At 45.8% G+C, this 21,320-nt stretch overlaps 1 protein-coding gene across 6 annotated transcripts in view; it reads right to left on the bottom strand.

The window, feature by feature from the left end:
- Nucleotides 1-13,080, bottom strand: part of RALGAPA2 (Ral GTPase activating protein catalytic subunit alpha 2) — a 91,775-nt gene extending 78,695 nt beyond the window's left edge. For 3 of the 6 annotated variants that reach the window (XM_068186276.1, XM_068186277.1, XM_068186280.1), the window contains exons 1-4: nt 12,890-13,080; nt 8,163-8,273; nt 7,635-7,684; nt 505-562 (exon numbers count right to left, since the gene is read on the bottom strand). In XM_068186276.1, the coding sequence (XP_068042377.1) occupies nt 505-562; nt 7,635-7,684; nt 8,163-8,273; nt 12,890-12,995 (325 nt within the window). In that variant the 5' untranslated portion in view covers nt 12,996-13,080. Of the gene's footprint in view, nt 1-504; nt 563-7,634; nt 7,685-8,162; nt 8,274-12,889 lie in introns of those variants that run through there. The other 3 variants (XM_068186278.1, XM_068186279.1, XM_068186281.1) reach the window with 2 other exon arrangements.
- Between the last annotated feature and the right edge of the window lie 8,240 nt (nt 13,081-21,320).

Raw genomic sequence — 21,320 nt, 5'->3', positions numbered from 1 at the left:
CCTACTTGGAAGGAAGGGAACCCCTCCCATAAAATTCTAATAAGCAGCATAAAAACCCATTGGTGCCACACTGGTGGCATTTGGAAGCAGAATTTGAAAAGTAGTGACGAATCCAAGGCATTTGATTCAGAGGGAATTATCAAGTTAAACCACTTCACTGGATTTCACGGTGTTCTGGCCACCCAAGGCTGCTCTCTGCCAGACTCCTCCTACTCCCTCCCTTCTTCCAGAAGCTTCAATACTACCAGAGTGTGGGGAAAGAATAGTCTTGGTCTGAGGAAACTACCCATGACTATCTTGTGTCTGTCATGGCCAAGGCCATATTTTAACAGGATACTAGGAAAATCCTCCATTTCATGAGAATCTGGGAAAGACACCTTGGGCCAAACTTGCACAAATACCATGTATCCATAACTCTACTCATATATCGCTCATTAAAAGAAAAATTGATCTGAAAAAACTACTAAAAAGTCTGTATTTTTTTTAGAAATAATTTCTTCTTACCTATACTGCGAAAATGCCATCGATAAAAAATCCTCTCTGGTAGTAGCTGCAATATTTTCTGCAGGAAACAAAACTAGTCAAATATTCTGGAATAAATCTGATTCATCAGGGAGTACAGAGAAAGAGATACACAACATACAAATGAGATGGGAATATACACACAGTTTCTTTTTAAACTACTGGCAGCACGGACTAGGGCTCGGCCACGGGTGTGGCAGTAGCACAGCTCACCTATTGCTGCCCTGCCTCGCAAAGGTCTGGCAGCACACAGGTTCCACACAAAAAATGTCTCCAACTTACAACTTTCCAGCCATTGAAATGAGAAATTAGGAAGATATAATTAAACAGGAAACTAGTTTTGAACACTTCCGTTTGGAAAGCAAATGAAATTAAACAATGTTATAAATGACTGACAGAGCTCCTTGCAATTATCAAACAAAATGACTGGCATGCATTTCTGCACAACAAAGCACCTCTAAGCTCTCCGTAATACCACATGCAGGATGCAAATGGATGGTAGGTCACCTAAGCACCAGTGGCCCATTTGAGGGTGTTCTGCACACAGAAGCTCACAGGAAAAAACAAAGCATCACAGCCCAGAAAGCAGCTGGCACTGTGGGCTAGCCCTGGGAGCCAGGGTGACAGAGTCACCACCACTGCCAGAGCGTGAGCTCAAGATGTGGAACAGGACAGACCTCTTGCTTTTGACAATAAAGGGCTTCAGAAATTATATTCAACACTCAAAACAGTCTTTTTGAACATGGAACATTCCTTTCTCCACGGCAGAGGATGGTAGTCATGACAAGTTCGTGGACATAGGGAGCTAGACCTCAGGTCACAGACAGGCTGGTCCTCCTCCACACCTTCACCATAGCATGTGCTCCCCACACAGTAAATAGCATTTCTGAAAGGTTACCAGAATAAAAATGCAAACCAGGCATGTCCTTTCCATGTTCCTTGTATTTTGTTTCAGTGTCACTGCCCCAGCTCCCTCCCGAGCACACCATGGCAGCAGGACCCCAGAAGCAGGGGTCCAGAGGTCGAGCTCCCTGTCCATGGGCAGCAGGAATGCTTGGGATGAAGGATCTGACTGGCTGAAAATGAGGCCACGACTTACACTGGGGTTTTAGCTGTTAGTTAAGCACCAGGCTTCTGCCGATCAGATTGCAGGATCCATGGACAAAGAGTTATCATTATCTAGCTAAACATTAAAACACTGGCAGCCCACCACTCCTCCAGACTATTTCTGGCATTAATCATTACTTAACTTGGCACGGTGCAGAAAGGAATCCCAAGCTAGCCCAGGAGCACTTCTAACCCAGCCTAACCCAGGAGCTCTGCATGGAAGCTGGGTCTGTGCCCAGGCTCACCACAAGCCGCGTGCCAGAGGTGTGCAAGGAAAAGCTTCAGGAAACAAAACCCTATGGCAAGCCAGCAACAAAAACTGGGCTGGATTCAGGTGTCACACAACACACTGCAGGAAGGAAGCACATTTATCATGGAAAACCAGACAAAACCATGCGTATTTTGTTTTCATTGTTTTAGTCTGTTACACAGTTTCACCTAAATTTGAAAATGAGGCTCCCTTCCAGAAAGTGAGCTGTGACCAGAAAATGAGCTGTGACAAGGCATAACTTACAAAGGGTGGAAAAGTGCAAAGCTCCATAATAAAGACCCATTTGAAAAAGAATTTGATAACAATTTTCACATCCAAGTCTCAGCGAACTTTAGGTTGTAACCAGAGAAAAGCAGAAAAACAAATACTGTTGCACAGTTCAACAACAAGCAGGAAAACCAAGCCTAAACTCTAAACTGCACAAAACTGGTGGGGTCAGGGCAGAAAACAACATGCTTACCATTCTTTTCTCTTTACAAAACACAGAATCCAACACCCTTGTCAGGTGACTGAATCAAAAACAATTCAAGGGTTCAAACCATCAGTAAGAGGACAGAAGCTCCTATCTGAGAAAAGCTCCCATATCCCAAAGTCTTTTCACACAGCAAAAAAATGTAGACACTTAAGTCACTTCCCTTGTGATCTCCTTTACATCATCTCAAAACCAGGAAAACAATAACTATATGTATTTTGAAAAAATGCAAGGGTGTGACTGATCACCTGCATGGTCCTGCCCCACAGCAACCAGGCATTCTGAAAAAGCAGCCTTGTCCCCCTCCTGCACTGCAGACAGAACAGCTCTGCAGCAGAGCAGGGCCACTTTAAGTGATAGGAATGCAGAGCTCACATCTCCTCCTGCAATGCAAAAAGAAGTCACCCAGGTGCAAAGTCTACATCACTAAATATAAATTCTGAAGGTTACAAGCTAAGCCCCAGTCCCACCAGCACAACTTCCAGCCGGTGATTTTTGCCCTGAGCACTGCAGTCCCATACTGAGGTAGTGTTGCAGCATGACACGAGACTGCACAAGTTATGAACCAGCTCCAGTTGTTCCCTTTGCAACTTCATGTTTCCAACAATATTTTGTACACCCTCCCCACCCCTGGTGCTCTAAAGAACATGCATTGCTATTGCTATATAACAAATGATAGTTTCTTCCCCTCCAGCCCAGGCTGTCAGCCACACCGCTGTGAATCTGAGCTGGCTATTGACATCTTGTTCCTAGTTTCACACTACACTAATAAGAAATATTTTAAGAAACCCCACAGTGCGAAATAATATTGCTTTTTCAGAAAACACATAGATCTATTTAATGCTTAGTGCTTTGCTGCATCTATATGGTAATCCATTATAACACACTTGAAATAGAAATTAGGTATTACTACTGATCAACACATCAGGGTATCTGTCAGTTCTTTTAACTGATTATCCATAGTTCTTTTTCGTTTGGACTTCCTGCATGACTAGGAATAATGTTAAGTTTAAACCTTAGTTTACAAAGGATGCTGCTTTTTGAAAGCTGTGTCTCTCTCTTTTATTGACGCAAAATAAAAACCACCAAGGTTCGTATTTCGACAGACTCACTCTGACTTAACCAAAACTGCTATTTCTTTTTAAAAGCCTTTTGGTTTTGCCCCCCTGGTTGAATCCCGCTGTGACTGGTAGCTCTGTACCCATCATCGCATGCTGGCCGCCCTGCTGCAGGACACAGGGAAGGCTGAGGCTGGGCCCAAGCCCCACCTGGGATCCCAGCAGATGTTTCCCAGCCCCACGGCCACGGGGGACAGAAAGCACTGCCGTTCTGCTGCTCTGGATGTGCCAGGCTGGCCTTGGATCAATGACGGCCACCCCCAAGGTGCCCTCGCTGAGCAAACCCACTCCTGGAGGCAGAACCAGTGGCGGTGCCAATGGCAAGCCTGCAGTCATGTCCCCCCCCAGGGGAACGGATTCAGAATTTCCAAGAGTCAGCGGCAGGTGGATCTACTTCAAGCCAAGTCAAGGCAGAAGAGCTCTCCCAGGCCTCTGTGGTCAAGCGCTGCTGGTGGTTTCAGGGTGTTCAGCTACCAAAACTTGCATCAATTTAGAAATTTTCCATCTCCTATTCAGAGACTCAGACAAGCCAAGAGGCCAATGGAATCGGTGTGCCTGCAGCAGCTCAATCTCAATGAAGGGATACTCCATTTATTGCATTAATAAATTATTTACAGTTATTTGTTCAGGGAAAATGCTGCCCAAAGCACCCAGGGCACTTATCACTGTCCCAGGCATAACAAGAAACAGTAAGATCTCTAAAGTAAAATATGTGAAACATATAGCTAGCATTTAGCACAGAATGTTGTAAGAATAGGATTAGGGTTAGCAGCAATGTTATTGGAATTACAGCAGAACAAATTGAAAATGACTCTAAAAGTAATTTTTATGTGTAGAGAAGTAGAGCTATAAGCACTTTTACTGCTATAAACAAAAAAGCTCCTTTGTTACTCTACTGAGCTTGAGACTCAGCGCTCACATCTACAGCAGGCTCAAGAAACCACAAACTCCGCACAAAACACAGACTTGGGGAAGCTTTTCTACATCTGAAAAATTCTGAGCATAAAACATTTCATCCGGTGAACTTGTTAGATCAGTGGAATGAATTTTATGACACTATCAGCACAACAGATGTGGCTGTTCTTAATTAATGAAGAAAAATTATAGAGAATACAAAGAAATTGATCTATGTATCTCAAAATCATCAATCTGCTTTTACTTAATTAGAAATTAAAAACACAGTGTCAGAGGGAATCAGTACCTAATGCTGCAACAAAGAAAAAACACTTTATTATTTAAAAAAACCCCAAACTCTCACAAACAGATACAGATAGATAGATAGATATATAGATATAAATATATATATATATATATAGATATATAACTAACAATATTGTTTGTGGTGCCAGAAAATGGACGTAAATACAGTGCACCTCCTGGCAAGTCTGTGACACACAGGGCTCAGAGCTGCCCTCAAATCTGAGGTTTTGAGCTGCTCCTTCAAAAGGGAGCGGGGACACAAGGAACAATAGCATCCTGTTCTGCAAATGCGCTGCAAACAGACAGAGCCACGCCTCAGCAGAAGAAAATGGAGTGTCACATAATTTTGGGCTTTTAGCTGAAACAGTGAAAAATAACAGCACTGCTGCCATATCACATCACAAATACCTATCTGGGAAAAGACAAGGCTAAAACACCTTAGAGAGTTAGAGCCAAGCATTTTGCAGTATTAATTGCAACAATTACCCCTTCGCATTCCTCCCTGCTGGTTGACATTTCTTCTTGAGTAACATGTTATTTGAAGTTGTTGCTGTGTGGCCAAGCTGTGCAGCTTATGTGTAAAATTAGAACTTCCATAAATTACTACCAAGCCAAGTCAGTTTCCAGAGGATTTGTGGGAAAAGCTTTGCTGCCCAATACACACACTAGGTGTCACCCCACAACAGCAGCACAATCCCACTAAACCTCCAGGAAAGGCAAAGGCAGTAATTCCCTCATAAATATTTTTATTGATTTTTAAGCTGTTAACTCTCAGCATGGGGACTCAGGATTTGTTAATCCTAAGTAACTACCTATTTAGCTAATTAGCAGAAAATGCAGCATCCCCTGGCTCCCGCTGACATCACACTAAATATGGAAAGCTTAACAATCAATTAGTTCTGTTTCCTATGGCTTAGAGTATGAATGTTTCATCACTTGACATTTCTGACTCCCTGTCCTGTGCTGATGCTCTTGGGCTGTTCTCACCCAGGGTTAGCTATCCATGGACTGCATATTCAATCCAGCAGATCCCCACCATGGGGGGGGGATCCCATGTGTGAATCCCACACAAACACTGAAAGGATCTCCTCTCCCCCAGGGTGACCAGGCTGTTGCACAGCTCTCCTCCACTGGGACCCCCAAGCAGCTCCTGGTTCAGACACAACCACTGATTCTTTTCTCCTTCAGACAGCAAGTTCTCCCACTGCTTTTGAGGAGTATTAAGGGGTGGCTTTTCGCCACCCCTTTCCAAGGCCTGGGAATGCCCAGTTACTCCCTCTACCCGGATGAGCAAGCACTGGCTATTTCCTATTCAATGGCACAAGCACAGAAATGTCATTCCTTATTCAAGGCCCAGTGCATTAACGAGCTTTCATTAACCTGCACAGCCTTGCTCAGCTACACAGTGACACCTTCTCTGCTGGGCTGGGCACTGAGGAGCAGGAGGAGGATGAAGAGTTTCTCCTCCTGGAAAGGGTCCTGGAAAACTTAGGAGCTCTCGTTCTTTGCCACTGCCTCAGGCACAACCCTAGTGCAAACCTGTGCTAATGTCACAAGGAGCAGAAAGCACGACTCGGATTTCAGGGTGAAAATGCGGCCTCATAGAGGGGGAAATGAGGGAGAAGAGGAAAAGGGAGACAGCAAAGTGAGAATTCAAGATCACAAAACCCCGGGAAACCACGTCATCATTCTCATGGCCATTTTTCCACAACAGGCACATTAGGCTAAACGGCATCATTTTTCTTGTCACTATAAATACCATTTCAACTACAAACTACTCATTAATAAAAAACCATGAAGCCACATACTTCTGAGGGTCTGGAGGGTGTTTCAGAGGGAGTGAGAGGAGTTGAGAACAATTAACCTTTAGCTTCAATTTCTAGAGTCCCACTAAAAGTTTGAAAGGCTTTTTCCTACCAAACAAACACCAAAATATAAACAAAAATTACATTTATATGATGCAATACTCAGGTAAAATGTTAGTAGTTGGAATAACAGAGAAAGAAATAAAGAAAAGAGAATGGAATCAGTAGATGATGTGCGTTTAACCTTAAGAGAGAAATCTGGCCAATTATTTACCTAATTAACTGCCAGACCTTTTTGACTAGAGACAGGCAAAGCTTAAGCTGAGAATTTCAGTGTGCATTATAAGAACATTTTAATGTGTCAGTCTTTCATCTGGTCCAGTGATATTTTCTCACATCCAAAAACATTTAGGTAATAACTCCAGTCAAAGAGGTACCTTGGAAAATGATCTATGCCAGACTATTCTCACTTAAATTAAAACAATCCTAATTTGATTATGCAAAAGTTAACTAGGCAACATTTCTTCCCCAGACACTGCCAATGCTCTGATGGCCAGTGCTGGGCAGGAGGGAAGGATATGCTTCTGGAAGCAAAAGATATTATACTGAAGAAAAAACCCCAAATTAATTAGCATTTCATACACTCAGATCAAACTGATGTGCAGTAGCTGACAACTCCTGTCCTTTTATTTCCCTTGAGCTGCAGGAGCCAACACTGCAATCGTAACAGATTCCTCCATGTGAGGAGCAGAGCCCAGCCTCCTGCTGTGACACATGCCAAATAAATACAGAGGAGGGGGAAAGTGCTGCTCTTCTGAACTGGCCCTCCATGAAACACAGGAGCAAACTCTTGATTAATTAAAACAGAAAAGCAGACTTTGTGAATGCCTCAGCCTAACAGAGTCAATGCAATTACTGTTTGCAGTAGCGCTCCCAAATTCCACCAAAACCCCTGGCTTGTTTTCAGAGCATCAGCTCCCAGATCCTCAGGACAGCTGGATTTCCAAGGCATTTTGATAACATCTCTTAACTCAGGCAACTGACACCTGGTTTTACCCCTCACTCCAAAGCACTAAGTAAGCACAGAATGACAGTGAGATTTAAAATACAAATTAGTTTTCGTGGTATGGAAAACTTACTTCAAAAAGAAAGAGGATGGAGTCCAGCTCCTCCCTTTGTGATTTATTCCCTGCAAGACACAAAACAACATTGCTTGCCAGAAATATACAATAAAAGACAGCAGAATGAGGCTGTTGCTGTTCAGCTAAAGTCAAAGATGCTACTCAACTTATTTCTCATCTTAAATAAAAATCCCAAGTGTGAGCTGTGCCCAAGCTGCAATGCCTCTCTCTGCTCTGGCCGTGTCTCAGCTGAGCAGAGGGAGCTGCAGGAGCCTGGAGCAAGGTGAGAGGACGGGTATGTAAATGCTGAAATGAACCTAGAAATGCAATCAGCTGCTGCTCTCATTTCAGAGTGATTTTCCATGCTCATCTCTCCTGCTACCATAAAATTAAAGTGATTAATACTCACACTGTACTGCAGGAAACTATTAGTGTAAATACAGATAAGTAAGGATTAGACAACCATTGGACAGGCTTTAATGGAATGCCCTAGAGCACAGTTATGGAACACTGACCAACAGCTCCTGGAAAAACTCTAAAACTTACCTTTTTGTTTCAAGCTGTTTTCCAGTGTTATGAAGTTTTCATAGAATATAAAATAAATTTGAGAATAATTGTTGTCAAAAAACTGCTTCAGGTCACTTCCATCAACATTATCTGAAAAGAGGAGCAGAGCAATTACACAAGAGCAGAAAGACAAGAATTTCATGCATTCTGCAAATTTAGCATTAGAGAATGAAATCAATGCAATACAAAACTATTTTAGTGAGTTCACTGAGTATTCTGTACTAAACTGTCAGTCCATCCTTGCAAAGAATTTCACTGAATTTATGAGAGTCTGCAGTGGGGCTTTGGTTCATTTGCTTTCCATTAACAAAGAAAAAAAAAAAAAAGATGGGTTGAGTCTTAGCTGTATAACCACATGGCCTCTGTACCACCAAAACAAGCAGGTACTGCTGGAGAAAAACACCAGTAAAGATTGTTGGATGAAAATTCAGTCCTTGCATTCATCTGGCAAGCAGATCAAACCAGAAAACAGCATATTCTCAATACATTTCTTAGAATAATGGAAACTCGAGCATGTAGCACTTTCCTATGTTAATTTGGGTCTGAAATTTCAAATAAGTTTATTTTGTACAAAGAAAAAAGTTCACTGTTTTCTAAGCCTGACACTTGCTAAATACACATTAATTCCTCCCTTTGGTCTTTACTGCAGCTGATTTGGTCAAGGAAAGTTGTGTCACTTCCCCCAGAAGAGGGTGAAGGGCCAAAATTGATATCACGTCTTCTCATTGAAGCCTCACCTTGCAAGAAACCCATTTGTTACCCAAAATAAAGCCAATTCCAGCAAGAAGGCTCAATAATATCCCACAGCTATGGAAGAAAGAATAACTTTAGCCCTGGACAACCTGATTTTTATTTAAATTAGTACCTTTCCAGCAGTAAGGCTCTGCTTGGCTGCTTGTACTATGGAAACAATTAGAGCAGGGAAACTTTAACGTGATATTTGTTTCCTGCAAACTACTGGTCTGAATTTGCAAGCTAAGTGTAATTATTCCTCTCCATGAATGCATCCTGTTAAACACAACTCCAGGAGAAAACAAGGCTTTCATTTACAAGGATTTCATATGAGGGAATGAGGTCATTAAAATCTAAACAAAAAGGAAACTTTCCCTCTAAATTGCAAAGGGAAGAGAAAGGAACTGCCTCACCAAGAAAGCAAATCCTCCATTTTTCTAAATGTGGCATCTCAGTGGTGACTCACGGGTGAGTGTGATTGAGCTGCATCCCTACAGCCACAGCCCTTTCTCAGAGATGTGTTTAAAGTGCAGCAGGACACAGCTCACTCCTGCTTCTTACATGGAAGAAACATCGGGGAAAGTTTTCTGCGCCATTCATCACCCGAGGTAACAAAATAAAACCCTGACTTTGGGGAAATGCACTGACTGAAGGAGTATTTAGAAGCACCTGAGGAAACAAGGCAGCAAGCTTGAGGCTGAACTACAGGAATTCGGGGCTGAACTACAGGAATTTTATTTTTATATTTACTCCCAGACAGCTCCCAGGTTTCTACACACAGGCTGCACACAGGCACCCAGCATTCACCCCTCAGGCTAGCACCAGCAGCCATCCCAAACCCGAGTAATTTCCCCCATTCCCATACAGGACAAACTCACAAGTCTAGCTAACACCTGACAGTAGCTGCTGCAGCAACATAGAGGAAAGAGTGAGACACTCACGAGGGTCACACCCTATTTCTTCTCTATAAATAGGACATGTTGGCTCACTGGATAACTGTCAGTCACATAACTCGCCTTACTATTAAATTTTAAATTTAGGGTAATACTCAGGTACCACTTAGTAAGAGCCTGAGTCTATTGACAAACTCTCACTGCTCTTCCTCATGCTAAAAAAAAACCCAGAGGGGACAATAAGCCTGTCCTTAGCACACAGATTTGCCTTTTATTTTCCTGTTAACTGCCAAATGTTATCACGGTCACCTGTTAGAAATCATCCCTTAATTCCATGAACTTCCAAAGTCACTTTATGCTATTTTCTTAAAGCTCTCTTAATGCTCAAGTACTTGAAAATTTAAAGGAGATTAAGAGAATTTTGCAGCCACACCCTGGTTAATGATAAACTTTTATGACCAGCCTCACCCCAGAAATAATGTACAATTCTTACTTATCTTCAAAAAAAGTATGTCAGCATGAAACAGCCCATTACCAGAACAGCCCTCCAACTGGAACAACTTCCAAAATAACATTAACACCTCAAATGTCACACAAGCTCTACGGAACAATCTCAGCCCTGAATTCAGCAGGAAGTCTGCACACATCCCCTACCTGAAAATGAAAGTTTCTACCCAGCCATTACTGGTCCTGTCCTGGTACAGATACGAGGCCAAGCAGTGCCAGAACCGAAACCCCGCTACTCTCCTTTGTTATCCCTCTCTGATCAAGGCAGCTCCATGGAAAGCATGGGCTTTCCTAAGGGGTATGTTTTAAAGGCAACAATTAAGGATTGCACTTGGAAACCTTACAAATTTCACATTTAGTCTTAACTCTGTGTGTCTCCCACAGCCGTTGCCCACTGGTCAACAGAGAAATGACTGAAAGCACTGGACAAAGCAGCATCCTACATCTGTTAGCAGCAGCACTTCTGACTCCTGTGCCCAAGAAGAAAACACTATAGAAAGAGAAGTTTCAATATAAAAAGGATATTTTTACCCAAGAAGAGCCTGAGAAAAAATTCTTAAGGTGCAGCAATCCATTTTTGTTGTACAAAAGTCCCACAGAAACCACTCTGGGAAAGAGCAGAGGCTTCATTTGTGGCCAGGCAGTGGGGAAGAGCCAAATCTGTACACCTGCACCACTCTTTGTCAGGCCATTACTTTTTAAGTCTATCTTAAAAAAAAAAGGCCACACTAGTGGCACTTCCACAAACTGTATTTAGAACTTTACTAACTTTATCAGAAGTTCCGGCCATGATTACATCTCCATAGCAATAAAGAAATAAGGGAAATGTTCTGGATATTTCCCAAACACACCTGAACACCCACTTTTAAGTCCAGTTGTTGATCTGGGTAGCATTTTGTCCTGCCATGTGGACAGAGCACCCCACAGAGCTGGAACTCGGATCCTAAAGGCCACTGGGGGCTTGAGAGATGTCATGACCAACACCAAGTTAAGCGGAATCTTTTCTTTCACTTTGGACACTGGACAAACTTACATAGGTGCCACTAAGGGACCTGAAGCAATCCAAAGTTCACGTGAGCCCTTATTTATGGAAACACACATTCCTTTTGCTCATCCCTCCCCTATGATCATCTTCCCTCTGATCTATATCCTCCTGCACCAGTGGGATCACAGAAAAGTAACTGACATTTTGTTTACAATTAAATTCCTGTGATTTAAACTAACAAAGGAAGAGGAGTTGGCATCTCCCAAGGAAACAGGAGAGCAGGAACAGCTATTTGGAGAACGTGTGGCACTGTGGGCTGAGGGAAGCAGTTGGAGTAACAGACACACATATTCCTACCCTTGGCCAGGGCAAGGAGAGACACATCTGAGAAGGAAAAAAAGGAAATTTAACTACTTTTGAGCCTTTATACCAAAAGCTTTACACACTGGAGTTTTCTTTTTCCAACTCCCACGTGCGGAGTTTTTTTCAGTGTTGAACAGTACCACGGAAGACACCCGGATGAGGGTATCTATCAAGAGAGCATCTTCCAGAAGCCACTCCCGTGCTACCTCTCATGTTTACACTGGTGCTGCCAAGAGCAGACATGTCGGGAGCATACCCAGAGCCGCTCGGACAGTGCCTGCACTGACCCGCCAGGCAGCTGGACACATCACAGCCCCTGCCAGCCCTCCGGCTCTGCAACAGCCTTCACCTGAAACCAGCGCCCACAAACACCTTTAAGAAGCCACCAAACGCAACAGCGTGACACCAGGCCACATCTACCCGACGCTCCGTCTCCCAAGCGGCTGCTCCCAGTCAGCTCCCGAAGCGCGGCAGATCACAAGGAACAAGTGCGGCACATCGGCGATGATCGCTCGCCCCTGGAACAAACCGGCATCACCTGGCAATCAGCAGGAGCCCGTAAAGCACTAACCGGGCACAGCCTCTTCCCCTCAGGAGACCCTGCTCCTGCCGCATTTGAACAGCGAACAGAGGCCACCCAAACCCTCCCGGAACCGCAGCTCACAGCTGAAACTCATCAGCGGCTTTCCACGACGATGAAGGTGGAAGCCGTCACCCGCAAGGCGCCCCTAGGCACGTCCCCAAACATGGGGTCACCACAAAACACCACACCGCGACTTCTTTGAGAGCTTAAACATCCAACAAAGAGCCCCGAGTTGATGTTAGTGACAAGAGCAGAGTTTCTGCGAGCGCGCCTCCGAAACTGACCGGGGCTGCGCATTTCCCCGCGGTTCCGCACCCAGCCCAACGCGAGCCGCGGGACAGCGGCACACGCGACTTTCCCCGGGCACCCCAAACTTTCTCCCGCAGCGCCCCACGGAGGACGCGCAGCGGGGCTGCCTCTGCGGCGGAGAGAGCCCGGGGAGCCGCTCGGGAGCCCGGGGCTGGGTGGGGAGGCTCTCTGCCCACAGCACGGAGAGCTGCTACCGCGGGCTCGCTGCTGTCTTCCCGGACACCGCAGCGGAGGGCGAGCAGCGCTGGCAGACCCGGCCGCGCCTCTGCCCAGGCACCCCACGAGGGGCTCGGGGCCCCGGGTCCGGGTCCCCCCGCGCCCACCCCCCGCTCACCCAGCAGCGCCCGGAGGTGCTTCAGGCGGGTCAGCACGTCCCGCTTGGGGTCCAGCGCCTTCTGCGTGGATTTCCTGACGTCGGCGTGGCTCTTCCTGGAGAACATGCCGGCGGCACGGCGGGCAGGGATGGAGGCGCAGCACCGGGCGCGCTCCCCACGCTGCCGCTCCCGCCCCCCGCTCTGCGCGGGGCGCGCCGGGAGCTGCCGCCCGCCCCGCTTCTGACGTCACCGCGGCGTGGCGCTGACGTCACCGCGGCGGCCGCCGGGGGCCCGCGCCCCGGGCCACCCTGTGACCCCCGGCCCCGGCAGTGCCAGCTCCGGCCGGTGCCCCGGGCACCGCGGGGCCCTGCGCGGCTCCAGGATCCCCCGCGATGCGCAGCGGAGAATCCCGAGAGAGGCGCGGGAATGCTCCGAGCAGGGTAGCTGGAATGGAGGCGCCGTAGGGAGCTGGCTCTTAGGTAGGCTCTTGATTTGCAATGGAATCACTGAACCACAGGTTTGGGTGGGAAGGACCTTAAAGCCCTTCCAGTGTCACCCCTGCCATGGGCAGGGACACCTTCCAATATCCCAGGCTGCTTCAAGCCCCGTCCAGCCTGGCCTTGGACACTTCCAGGGATCCAGGGGCAGCCACAGCTGCTCTGGGCAACCTGTGCCAGGGCCACCCCATCTTCACAGGGAAAAAATTCTCCCCGATATTCAGTGCAGATCTCCACTGGAAAACATTCAGGTTTTGAATAATCACTTGCACTGTAAGTATATAAATATAGAAGTATATAAATAATATGTGCTGTCTTTACACACAAGGAAGGGAAAAGAACAGGCTCATAGTTACACAGCAAAAGCACGATCCATCCCAGAAGCAGAAGCCAGCAGGGTTTCAGTTAAAGGCCCTCAGATGCTCTCAGTAAAAATTCCTGGGTAAAAAAGTAAATTCTAGTAAGTTTCAAAGCAGGCTGTGGTCCTAAAAAAGAAAACAAGGGGTTTCAGGGAAATGGTTTGCATACATGCTTCTTAGTTTTTAACAAAATGTCTTAAAAATAAATTTACACATCACATAGAAATTGTTTTTCAGCCATGAATTGGTGTAGAAAATAAAATGTCACCGGAATTACTATTGTTAGAAGCTGAAAACAGAGCACTGGCACATCTCACTTCCTCTGAGCCCTCTCAATGATCCTTTCTGCTGCAGAGGCCTGAGGTCACCAGAGTAACAGGTCAACAAGCCCTCAACACGTCCTGCTGGGGACAGGACAGTCCCAGCTCCTCCAGCTCTGGGATGGCCCCATGCATGCAGGAGCGGGGAAAAGCTCTGCATGGAAGTTGCAGTGGACAAATAAATAAAGGAGCAGGCTGGAGGAGGGGGCTGCAGGCAGTGCTCCTGCACGCCCTGTTTTTGAGCATGGCACAGGTCTCCCCCTCTGCAGCACAGCTGGATTCTGGAAGGGGCAGAGCAGGGGCTGGCTGTGCCACCAAATCCTCTGGTAAGAATTGAGAAATCACTTGTAGATGATGGAAGATGGGTAGTGATGATGCACAGCGTTGAAAATGAAAAAACTGATTAATCCCTTTTCTTACACAGAAAGGCTGAATGCTTGGAGTCAGTCACAGAAAAATTTGCTGCTGTCACATCATCCCTTGCCTTGGAGCCCGGCTCAGGCTTACAGTAATTCCTGTTGCACATCACAGGTAATTCCTATTGCACACCCTTCCCATCACCGGTAATTCCTGTTGCATACCCTTCCCATCACACCATGACACACCATCTCCTTCTGGAGCAGTTATCATTTTCCAGCAATTGTCTCAAATTTTGGGTCATGTGATGTGATTTCAGCATCAGCAGCTTCCTGAGCAGAGTGAATTGGGCTGTTCTGGCTCTCCCCTTCCATTGGCACAAATCAATTTCTGGCTGAGGAAGCACATAGCTCAAGTCTAGGCTTGTTCTTGTTTATTTTTTTTCCTTCCCTTTTATTTTAATTGATTTACAAAACTATCAGCTTCCAGTTTGTCTCTTCTAGTGGTTTCTGATTGTTCCACGTTGTGGTAAGCACATTTCTTTCTCTCTCAGGATTTTTTCATAGAGCAGCACAGAGGAAAGAGAGAGAAAACTATTTCTATTTCTGTTCCTTGTTTTTCCTATGTGGAATGTGTTTGGAGAATTGTTTACCTGGGGTGATTGCTTGATTGGATTCTGGTGAGGATTGTTTGAGCCTGATGGCCAATCCAACCCACCTGTGTCTGGTCTCTCACGAAGGGGGTCACGCGTTAGATATGGTAGTTAGAACAAGTAGGTTCGTAGTTTTAGTATTTCCTTTAAATAGTATATTAATGTATTATAGCATAGTTATAATAAAGAAATCATTCAGCCTTCTGAACTGGAGTCAAACATAATTTCTTCCCACCAGGTTCACCTGCATTTACAATACCACATTTTTATCATGTTCTGCTTTGTTAAAAAAGGAGCCATTGAAGATTCAGGAATTGTGGTGATACAGTTGCTCTGATGCCTGATAACTTGTTTGATAAGCAGGGCATCATTATGGTGCTTAGCACCAAACTGCATAGCTTTAAGCACTCAGTTGTTTGAGGTGTGCCAGAAATTCTGCCTGTGAAAAGCTCCAGGGAACAGAGATGCCATGCCTGGAATCACAGTGCTCTAGGACAGTCCTTGCTCTCTCCCTTTGTGTTCAAACATCATCAAACACAACTTTTCTAATTATTCACTTAGGAGATGGCGTAGGACAGCACAAGCCAGAGAATGCCAGTAAACCTGCAGCAGTGACTTCAACCTGTGCAGGAGAACCTCTTGTGAAGTCCTGTGACTTGCATTTTCTACCAATATAACATTTTCAATTTCCCAGAAAGTCAGATGATGCACTTCCGAAAGCCAGTGCTTAAGGTAGAATAATTTCCTGAAAGAGATTTGGTCATTCTGCTTTCAGGATCTGAGGTAAAATCTATATAAAGCAGTCACTTCAGGCAACAGAGCAGTAATCACTTGTGGCAGAACTGAACTGTTACGGGCCCCAGCACCGTGTGGTGTCCTGAAGGAGGTGACAATACCAGCACAGGCACAGCAGCGCTGGGCAGGGGTCCAGTATTCCTTGGGAAAATCCCAAGGGACCCTGCCTCCCTGGCTGGGCCCAAGGGAGGAAGACCAGCATCCATCAGTCTGAGGGAGAGTTCTGGAGTGTCATAGCTCAGCCAAGACTCACTGATCAAAGGGAAGGGCTGACCTTGCAAAGGCTGTCCCTGCAGTGCCCACCCCACCAGGCTGCTGGCACTGCCCTCTGGGCTGCTCCTAAAGGAGTTTCTATTTCAGGCATTGCCTTAAGCAGTACAGGTGAGGGGCAGCACATTCCCAGTCCAAAATAGAATGGCTTGAATTATTAATATGCATTTGCACCACGGGCCAGCACGCTCTCCCTGAATTGCACACCTCATGCCCTTCCTTCCTCCCCCCATCCTGGAAGCAGCCTGGTGCTGTGGAGTTTGTGGAATTTGTGGAAATGTGACACCAGCTGCCACCTGAATTTTGCTGGACCTGATGAACAGGCAGGGTTTCTTTTCCCGTGGAGCCTGAAATTTTAATGGCAGAGATTAAATTACGGAACTTCTCCACTTGCTTGTGTCAACATAACGCTTTATACTGAGCCTGGGAAAAAAGGCAGGGGAAAAGTAAACACAGGAGACTTGCCTCCTGAACAACCTACAGGTGAGGTAATGGTTTCCTTAGCATGGAATGCCAGTACTGACTTTCTGTCCTTCAAACCAAATGCTTCAAATTGTGTTTTGAAAGTTGGTTTTGTGTCCCCTTGCATATCCTTGGTCCAACACATCCATTAAGGTGCCCGAGCTGCTTATCCCTGCATTGGAATCAGCTCCCTGGGTGCTTCCTGGCTCAGGTACAGGCGCTTGGCAGAGCGTTGGTGCTGTGCCAGCGTGCTGCGTAAGGAAACGAGGCACTGCCCTCTCTGCCCTGGTGTGACTAAGCATGTGGAAAAGACTTTTCCAGTGGGCTCTGGGTTTGAGGGGTTACTTTCCTAACACTGTTCCTGTAGGGCATGCAGCCATGGACCCCTGCTCCTGCAAAGCTCTGCTTTCAGGCTCAGACCACACAGTAAGTGCTGAATTTCTGCTAAATGCCTGATTTCCTCTAAGTCTGGATCCTGCGATTTGCTTTCCGTGGATCAGCTTCTGCAAAGGTTTGGAGTTTATGGAAGCAAAGGTTTCTCATCCATTTAACCCTCACTGAGGGACTCCTCCAGCCCTTCTCATTTGGCACCCAAAGGAGTTCTCACTGTCCGTTGGCCTGTGGAGTTTTATTTAGGAAAAACCTGGTGGAAAATTTCCACCCATTGCAGCAGATGAGAGAGTCAGATGTCATTCTTATAGTAAAAATGAGAGAGAGGAGAAATCCACTGTCAAAAAACCCTGTCAGATTTCCTTCTGCCAGAATCTCCAACTGTGTAGAGGGGGAAAGGGAAGGATTTATGTCTATTGATGGAAAAAATTCCAAAATAGAAAGAACAGGGGTTGCGTGTCCCCTGATACCTTCCTAAAGGAAACACTATGGAGGATGTGAAAATTTCATGGAGTAAAAATATCAACCCACTAAGGAGAGCTCAGAGTGCCTTTGCCAGAGGTTGAACTGCGCAAAGAAGTTTGTGGCACGTTGTGCAAGCCCATAACCTACTGCTGCAACCGAGATCTTTCCATGAGGAAGTGTTTCAGCTCAACTTGAGACTGGGCTAAGAGATGGCTTATGTGGTAAAATCAGGAAAATCATCCCTGTTCTTCCCTACTCCTTGTGGGGAAGAACAGAGATAAAGTGCTGCTTGTCTCAACCGCATTAAATCCGAGATAAGTGTTGTTTACTTCGCCCCTTTCCAAGAGGAAAGGTCACTTGTGATCTCAGTGGAGCTGCAGCAGCAATTTCCTTCTGGCAGCGATCACCTCTGGCCTGGTAAGGCAGAGCCCTGTTCCCCTCCTTTGGGGATGCTGTTAACCCTGTCCCTGCCGGCCGCGTTCCCGGGGCTGGCTCTGAACACATGGGCACAGTGTGTCGGGTCTGAAACAGTGCTAAGATGCTGCTGGGCAGACTTACAGAAACACTTCTGCTCCTAGCAAATGATGCTCAGAGGGTGAAATAAGGGTCACTTATTCCTGCAAGTTACACAGGAAGGGTCCTGCCATCTGCAGAAAGAGTCTTTGTTTTCCTCTTGTCCCCTCCTCAGCTTTCTTGGATTTATATTGCTATGTATTTAACCTAAACTCTTTTTTGGCTTTGACTGAACATTATGTTCATACTTTCATTTTTCTCTCATCTTGTGTTGGGTCTTTATCACTCAGAGGAAAAATAAATGAGGAAGGAAGCAGCTGACTGGGATCGCCCTTAAGCTGGGCTTTGTTTACACCCAGAATGATCACTCTGATTCTCTTAGCCCTGAGTGCAGTTTATTCTGACAGACCAGGCTGTGTGGTATCTTCAGTTCTCCTTCTGAAGAGAAGATCTCAAATGCTTTTTGTACATGAGAAGGAGAACAAAAAATCCTTCAAAATGAACGAGTAACACACAAAGCAACCACTGGCCACTGATGTTCCACACATTCTTCCTTCTTTTCTTCCTTTGCAAATGAACAACTGCAGAAAGCAGTGCAGTAATTACAGCCTGCAGAAACAGCTCGGGTTTTCCTCCATGGACAAGCATGACAAAACATAAAAAATATTTTTTTACCAACACAGCTGGTGTTGAGATGAAATTATGTGGTTAGCTTTGAAACAGTATTAAAAGAGAAATTTTAATTAACCTGTACCACTGAGTCAGAAGATAATATCTGATACATCTAACAGGCCTACAGACAAAATATGATAAAATAATTATTTGCAATTAGATATATGCATTACAGACAATGTTGTAATTAAAATGTACTTAATGTCACAGGAGGTCCCTTATTATCAAAATAATTTGTAGAATGACTGTGGAAACAATGTGATGATTATCCATCCCTCTGGCAAGAAACAATCAGAATTTGCCAAGAGCCCAAAACATCTCTGGATTTGGAGCAGACACCAGCACGGTCCAACAGCCCAACTCCTTTCCCCCAGTGCTGAGTTCTGCTTGTCACCAGGGTGGGCACAGGGCACCCATTTCTTTCTGTGCCTATGTTCCTCGGTGCCCTGCCAGGAGGAGATGTCCCTGTGCTGCCACACAGCTCCAGCCAGGAGTGGATGCTGTGCAGGTTGGATGAGGAAGAGATGCCACAGGTGCTGCACTGTTCTTCTGTGGGGAAAATTGATGTCCATGTTCCATTATTTGCTTATTAGCTGCACTAAAAAGGAGTGATCAAATTTACTGGGACTGATTGTTTTCCTACTGTGGCCCTTCCAAAGCTCTTGGGTCACAAAAGGACTCAAACCCAAGGAAAAATTCGATTTATAGTTGCTTGATACTTTGCATTTACATCTCTGAAGGAATGAGAGTGAGGGCCTGACAAGCACAGTGCAGTAAATCTAGGGGGATTGCTCAGGCAGCCTCTGAGAGCCCATCACCTTCGAAGCCACCTCTGCCTGAGCCTGAGCTGATCCTTGGAGCTGCCAGGAAGCAGTGCCAGTGCCAGCTGCCTGCTCCAGGCCCTGACCTCATCAGTGCTAATGAAAGCTTTGGCAAAGCTCTCCCCCGATTAACATTTCCCTGTCATAGCTGCTGCACTGCAGTCCGGGGGTGCTTGGCTGTTTCTCAGGCCTTTTCTCATGGCCATGGTTTGGATTCGTGCCCCTGCACTTGGAAAATGCCTCTGGACATTGATGGAGCCTTTGCCTGAGCACAGAATGAAGAGCCAACCTCATCACAGGGTGCACCTTATCCTAGGGACATGTCCTTCTGGGAAGGGTAGGGAGGGCAGCCAACAGTGGTGTTAGTGCTTATTTATGGAAATAGATATTTCTTCAAATCTTAAATAATAAGGAAAATTGCTGCAAAATATATTAAAGTGGAAGAATGGCTCAAGGAGAAAACACACCCCCCCCAGTATATCATCAGCTGTGTCTTTATCTTCCTTACGCTTCTCGACTTCCCCATTTTCAAGAGAACAAAGAGAATGTGCCAAAGCTGCTTTGGGATTTCAATGAAAAATAATGAGAATTCATTGCTAATTAGGGCTCCAACTGAAATAACTGATCTTTGCAGGGACACTGTTAATAAACTTGTAAATTGAAGCTGCAAAGTTGCATCCCTATAAGCATTCCCTGGGTTGATTCCATGTGTGTGTGCAGGAGTGGTGAGCGAAGGTGCCCAGAGCTGGCAGCAGTGGCCTCGGTGACCAGAACCGTCCATGGCACTTTGGAAGTGGCAAGTGGCAAGGCTTAATGTAAGGAGTTGCTGAAGGCTAAGCTGAAGGCTTAGATGGCGATGGCATTCGTCTCACAAAGTGTTTGGCTTTGTAAAAAAGAAGAATGGAAATTCATTATGTATTTTTGATCAGCCTTAATCTAATTAGAAACGTCTTTATTTATTCATGTCGTACGCTGTTGAGAGTAGTGGACAGCCGCAAGTACTTGGGGTGCTCAGGTGTCACTGCAAGCAGCCATGTGGTAGGGATCTGCACCTTTATCCACTCCCAGGGCATTTTAACCAGGATAAGAGTCTGCCATGACCCTCCTGCACAATGCGTGGGGATTTCCGCAGCCTAGGCTGTGTGTTCCAGCTCCCGGGTAGGGAAAGGAGGGGCTGCTGAGAATTAAATGAGAATGTAAATGTGCTGGGGGAAAAAACTCTGTTCCTTTTGTCCAGCTGCTGATTCAGGTAAAGGCAAGCAGAGCCAAGCCTGGTGGTGCTGGAAGTACAACAGCTACGACAGCAAAGCCTCCTTGCCTAACCCTCCCTTCCTCATTCTTGTCTTTCTGGCATTTGCAGGAGGCACATCCCCGTGGTTTTTTGTGCCAACCCTGTTTTCCCGTCTCCCAGGAGAACAGTGTGGAGCCATTGGAGGACAATTAGCAGGAGAGTGTAAGACACTCTTGAAACCTGATCAGACGTTGGAGATGGCAAGAACCTGATAAAATTAATGTTGATTGTACACATTTTCCAATGAACTTACAATGAAACAGGAGCCCACACAGTGGGTGGTGCCAGCAGGTGCCTCTGGGGATCAGCTCAGGCAGAGACACCCAGAGTAGGGAGCTCAGGACGGTGCCTGGTTGGCTTTTGAAATATGTCTAAGGATGGAGCCTGCACAGCCTCTGCAGATAACCTGGGCCACCAAAAAAAGGGGGATTTGTATGCTTGAATGGAATTTTCTGTATTGCAGTTTGTGTGTTTTCCTCTTTGAAGGAGGTTTGAAGAAAAGGTGTAGAGCACTAGGTATGAAGTGCAACATGAATACGAGGGGCACAGGAGGGAAGTGAAACAGTTCATCCTTGTTCTGGTATTAA

The sequence above is a fragment of the Anomalospiza imberbis genome, chromosome 3, assembly GCF_031753505.1.
Source record: "Anomalospiza imberbis isolate Cuckoo-Finch-1a 21T00152 chromosome 3, ASM3175350v1, whole genome shotgun sequence".
Taxonomy (NCBI): domain Eukaryota; kingdom Metazoa; phylum Chordata; class Aves; order Passeriformes; family Viduidae; genus Anomalospiza; species Anomalospiza imberbis.
This window is presented reverse-complemented; position numbering and strand designations above follow the sequence as displayed.